The sequence below is a fragment of the Poecilia latipinna genome, unplaced genomic scaffold (assembly GCF_001443285.1).
Source record: "Poecilia latipinna isolate Pla-1442-1.1 unplaced genomic scaffold, P_latipinna-1.0 Scaffold3866, whole genome shotgun sequence".
Lineage (NCBI taxonomy): Eukaryota > Metazoa > Chordata > Actinopteri > Cyprinodontiformes > Poeciliidae > Poecilia > Poecilia latipinna.
Genome location: NW_015116482.1, coordinates 17415 through 23070, shown reverse-complemented (window position 1 = coordinate 23070; position 5656 = coordinate 17415). Strand labels below are relative to the sequence as shown.

General features: G+C 38.5%; 1 protein-coding gene across 1 annotated transcript in view; it reads left to right on the top strand.

Moving 5' to 3' along the window:
- LOC106941788 (chondroitin sulfate N-acetylgalactosaminyltransferase 1-like) overlaps window positions 1-5656 on the top strand; it is a 28983-nt gene that overhangs the window by 6730 nt on the left and 16597 nt on the right. Inside the window, exon 2 of the mRNA XM_015024906.1 lies at window positions 3134-3350. Coding sequence (XP_014880392.1) covers window positions 3134-3350 — 217 coding nt within the window. The remainder of the gene's footprint in view (window positions 1-3133; window positions 3351-5656) is intronic.

Here is a 5656-nt window from a genome sequence, read left to right as displayed (position 1 = left end):
CAAAAACGTCCTTGTGAAAACTCGGCAGCATGAATGGAGACACGTCAGAGGAAGTAGGGGGTCTTTCAACATGCCCGGGGGCAGATTGGCATTCACTTTGTAAGAATATGGCCAGAGTGCCTCAAAACGAGCTGAGCAATAGGAGTTGAATACATCCAGTCCATCCTGAGTGCCCACACACGCATTCAAGTAGACATCTGCATCTGTTTGAGATCAGATAACTCAGGAAGCATCTTAGCACAAGAGCTCTGCTTCTTCTTTTTTTTTTTCCTTTTTGTCCCTCTAACTGGCACTGCATATTCCTGGAAGGTCATAAATCTGAGTGTGTTTGTGCAGAAGTGCTGCCAGGATATCCCCTTAGTTTGCGCAGCTCAGCTCAGATCAAAACCGCAGGAAATAAGCACAGCTGCTCTTCATTCAAACTGGAAGTGTGCGACTGCGTGTGTTCGCGTGTGTGTGTTTGTTTGTGCGTGTGTGTGCCTGCGAGCAGTCAGTGTTATACAGCCATGACTTCAGCATAACGGGATTCTGTTATTTTAAAACAAGTTTATTAGAAATTAGACCTCTTAAACTATTTACCATGTTATATTTGCAATTACCACCATTAGTGGGAATATTAAAGATGTAGCATTCCTGCCATTCCCATTAATGTACTTCATGTAGAATTGGTACACTCTTCTCTCAACTTTGACTAGCGAGGGACTGATTAAATTAATTTAGTTTCCCTTTGGGATCAATAAAGTATTTTTGAATTTGAATTACCTGCATCAAGGTATATTGAGGTACATTTTTCATTAGATGCTCTCTAGAACATGCTATTGGTGTTTTATGCATTGCAATGCAGGGCTACCTACGGGTATGCAGGGGGATTCAAATTGATTTTTTTGGAGTTGACCAGCCATAGACTTGAATATTAATTTCTCTCTGAAGAAACATGTTGGTAAATTTAAAAAATAATAATAAAAAAAAGACTTAAGTTTGCTAACAGGATCGTTAACTATGGGATTATAACAGTAGCTGGAAGATTTCATATTGCAAATAAAAACATCAGCTGTCATGATGACATACTCAAAGGTGTGTGGATAATTGTGGTCACAGAAAGGAATAATTTTTGTATTTTTTTAAAGCAACTCTGTTAAGCTTATTTATGTTCCACAGTCACAACAAATGCTACATTAAGGCACTTTACAGAATAAATAGACTGAGTTTATATACAGAAATATATAATCAATTCAGTCCAGATAAAGACATGTTTAATGTCGATTCAACCATGTTGTACATGTTTAACATTTTTACTCAAGGTTATCATTCTAAAAAGAATCTCATGTCCAATCGGTTCCTAGCTCTGAGGTTTTCCAAAAGTGCAAACACTTCCTAATCCAAGAAAAGGACATGTGTGGCTTCTCGTTATCTGCTGATGTCCAACTTTCAGTTTTTAGAAGCATCTTTCACTTTTGGTACTCCTTCCTCATTTTATAATTTTAACTCCTGAAAGATGCTAACTTCAGTAACTTCCACAATGAAATTGTTTTGTTGTCCGCACAACCTGGTCGAACTGGACTTGCCGATCAGAAAGGCCAAGGATGAGCACAAAGTAATCTCACTCCGGTCATCACTGGATTTCTTTGCGCATATACTCCTTAATGTATCTGTGTGCGTTTTCAGAATAGCTCCCATGTTGTCTGGAGTTGGACCACGCTGCCTGCTTCTTGTGACTTGGCAGTTCTCTGCTAGACATATTTTAATTCTCCCTAATGCCCATCAATTGCATTACATCTTGAAGAAGCAGTTCTTATCTAAATTGAAGCCAGCCAAGAAGAAGAGAATGGCATCAGCATTTTTCCAGAGATTTAAAGCCGCATTAACAAACCAGTGACTGGAAGCTAAACACAAGCAATAAAGGTTTGCAAAATGAGCCATTCAGCCACTAAGGCCTCCAAAAGAGACAGAAAATTGCTCTGAGACAGAAGACAGGAAGTGAAGGCTTTTACCCTAAATTGTTCGGCAAATGCACTAAATGAAAGCTCATCGTGTCCCTCTGGGAAACGAGGCCCCCGATCACAGGAAGCTCGCCAATTTAGCACCATTTAATTCGGGCTGCTATCAGCGCTGTCTATCTTTGCCCATAGAAACCCCTCTATTGTACTGCTCCTCATATCCATCATCCTCAAATAGTCCGTCATTTTTCACTGGTATGTCATATTCTCTTTTCAGTCCTACTTCCTATCTGATTCACTTCTGTCTGGCCCCACTTCCCATTTTTTTCTTTATTAGGTTTCGCTTTTCTCTCTTTGCTAAGTGATCTCATCAGGTCTGCTGGCAAGTAAAAATCTTTGTAAAGGCAGAAAAATTGGAAAACATCTTTCCTCATGGGGAGGCAGCTGACGTAAAGCCCGTAACAAGAATGTTAGCGCATATTACAAAAATAGCCTCTCTGTCTGAAAGTGCCTCAGTGTTGCATGTTGTGGCTCTTTGCCAAAAAAAAAAACAGCAGAGCGACTGGACAACATCTCATGTGTCCTCATTAGATTTGTATGTTTGGAAAGAAAAAATGTCACAGTATGACACAGAATTTATTCATAAAGGTTTAGTCATGCTGTGGGTAAAAAAAACAACAAAAAAAAACTGCATCGTTACTGTCTTTAAATTAAGCAGGGCACAAAATTGCTCAATTTTTTCTTCGTTGTGATAATTATTTTTGTGCATTTCTCCTTAAATGGTGTCACATTTGAAAGGAAATACATTTGTGGTTAGAGCAGCAGAGTTAAATATATGAATTAACACCTACAGAAAGGAAAAAAAAAATTTGCCAAATCCTGTCTGACGAATTGCAAACAACTTTTGTTTGAGGTGACTAAATGCATTTTAAATATGTTTTAAAATCTTTTTTTTTTTCTTCTCTTGGTTGAACCTTAACAAGCAAGACCTCAGTTTTTTTTTCTGTTTTATCCAGAACTTGTAGTAAAATTACTATTTTAGTCAAGGGATTCATATTTTGGAGAAATTTGCCATTTTTTTATTGTTGAAAATAAGATAAATAACTGATAAGTGCTTCTTATGTTCCTTTAATTCATACACTAACATTATCGCATTTTATGCATGTTTGGTCATAAGTTCATCTCTTCTCCATTAGGTATCAGTCGTACAGAGAGGGACAAAGGGACGCTGTACGAGCTGACCTTCAGAGGGGAGGCGAGTCACGAATTCAGACGTCTGGTCCTCTTCCGACCCTTCGGACCTCTGATGAAGGTCAAGAATGAAAGGATGGACACAACCGATGTCATGATTAACATCATCGTCCCGCTCTCGAGACGAGCCGATAAGTTCAAACAGTTCATGCACAACTTCAGGTACGCAGACGGGGTTTTTTTATATTGACTTCTCGTCATTACAGCTTTATATAGCAGCCACTGAAACACCGTGAATTATTCACGAGTTCCCACACCTGCTGTAATTAGGAAAATGTGATAAAGTACACAAATGGTGACAATTACTGGAAGAGTCAACAGCCTTTTTTTCTGCTTTTTGAAGAAATGTCTTTTAAAATTTTGAATTTAAACCTGGGGTTGTATCATGGGAAAAAAAATTATATTTTTGTTGGAAAGCTTTCTTCAAAACCTACCAAGTTTTCACTTGGAAACTTTTGTAGCCTTAAAAACTTACATATAACTTGCGTCCCAAAGTACTTCAAATCTAATCAATAGCAGATCTTGGGTTGTATGCATGTGACAAAGTGTTTGATGAAATATACAGGCAGTAAGCAACAGTGAACGAATAAGCTAACCAACAGTGAAACATGCTTGCAGCCCGCTACAACCAGTCGAGGAAACGTCGTCCTTAATGTCTGTGATTTATTGTGCTGCTGCTGCTGCTACTTATCACGCCGCGTTTTACATGGTAAATCCTGCTTAGTTGAATCGTTGCAACCCATTAAAATGCCCCCCTGGGCAGACCCACTGTGGCTGATGCATAACATGGCAAAAATGTACTTACTTAAAAGACGTGGAGTTGCTGAGCAAACACGTTCTGCTCATAAAAGTGCAGTGAGGAAAGCAGCGTGTGTCACGGCATGTGTGAATGTTTAGTAATAACTTTTTTTTTTTTAATCAAAAGGGTATTTATTCACAGACTGGGAGAAAATGCTTCTCTTCCACCAAAGGTTAGAAAGACGAGTTGAATATATTTTGCCACTCATTTCAGAAGTGAAACTCTAATATTATACAGATCCATTGTTCACTCTTCAATGAATCCATTTTTTTTAAGCTCGTAAGTACAAAGGCGCATTAATATTTGGAATATAATCTTTGTATCCCTGACGATAAATAATGTACCATCAGAGGCCTGCAAAAATAGATCAAATATTCGCATGAAAAAGGAGGAGCTGTCAAACACCAGCCTATATACATTGGCAATAAAATGTCGTGATTCCTGTGGGGGTTTACGAGAATTTATTTTCTACACATGCTTCTGGGGGAATTCTTGCGAGCACACCTGTGTGTCTGTATGCAATCAAAATAATCTGCAGCATGATGTGTGTTATGTTTAACATATCTCCATCGAATTCCTGCAGGCATCTCCACCCAGTTTCGTTTGGCTTGCATGGATGTTTCCTTTGTGAAAGCCAGGAGAGAATCCAAGATGTGGCTTTTTGTAAAAATTACAATTTCTTTTCCCCCGCAATTCCAATTGCTCTTAAAGAAGAATCGTAGTTAACAGAATATCTATTTTAGCCTTTGCGCTACTAATATTTTTTTTCATCTGAGCTTTAAAAACTCATCCAAATCCAGCCACCAGATGATTTCTCATGGTGTCTCTGATCACAGGGCTTTAGTGTATCTAGATAAATGTTGTTGTTTAGTTTCTGTAAAGGAAGCAGACTTCCTGATGCTACGCCAAAGTAACACCCGCCATGTTAAGCAACCACTTGTCTTTTATCATGAGTATATGATTGACAGTTGAAATGTTGCTACAGAAACCACTCCATCTTAAAATAAAAGCTCTACTTTAAAGACGCGACAACTGATTATAAACACAAATTTCTTAAGTTTCCTTGCAGTACTTCAACTTCACTTTCTTGCTTCCAGCATGAACCGGTCCCTCTGTTCTTATATTGTCTCCTTTTCTGAATTTCATTAATGTTGGCAGACTACCTTAAAGGTGCATTGTTGCTGCCAAATGTGTGTCAGTCTGTATATTAATCTGCCCCTCAAAACACTTCTTAATAAGCAACATCCCCTTGTGTAGCAAGAAGAGTTTGCTCCAAAAAGAGAAAGCAATACTTTGCGACATTAAGCTCCATTCCTTTATAAATTTGATGGACCTTGAGTTTAAACAAACTTCACGTTGCTGTCCAACTTGCAATATCTATTAAATTCATTTTGAATCTCCTCAAATTTCTCAGCTAATCACCTCTGTGCATACAGTTGCATTTATTTTCACAACGCATATATTTACATTTGTATGCAGACAGCCTTTATGCTGCACGTTTCCATGTAGATCAGTTTCCAAGCTGCTGCTCTCAGCAAACGGACGGCATTCAACTCCCTGCGTTAGTAGAATCGGCTGATTTAATCTTGGGAGTGCCACTGTAGATTTATTATTGGAGTAATACAATACAGTGGATATTCCTTCCCCACTTCCAGCAGCAGGAACAACC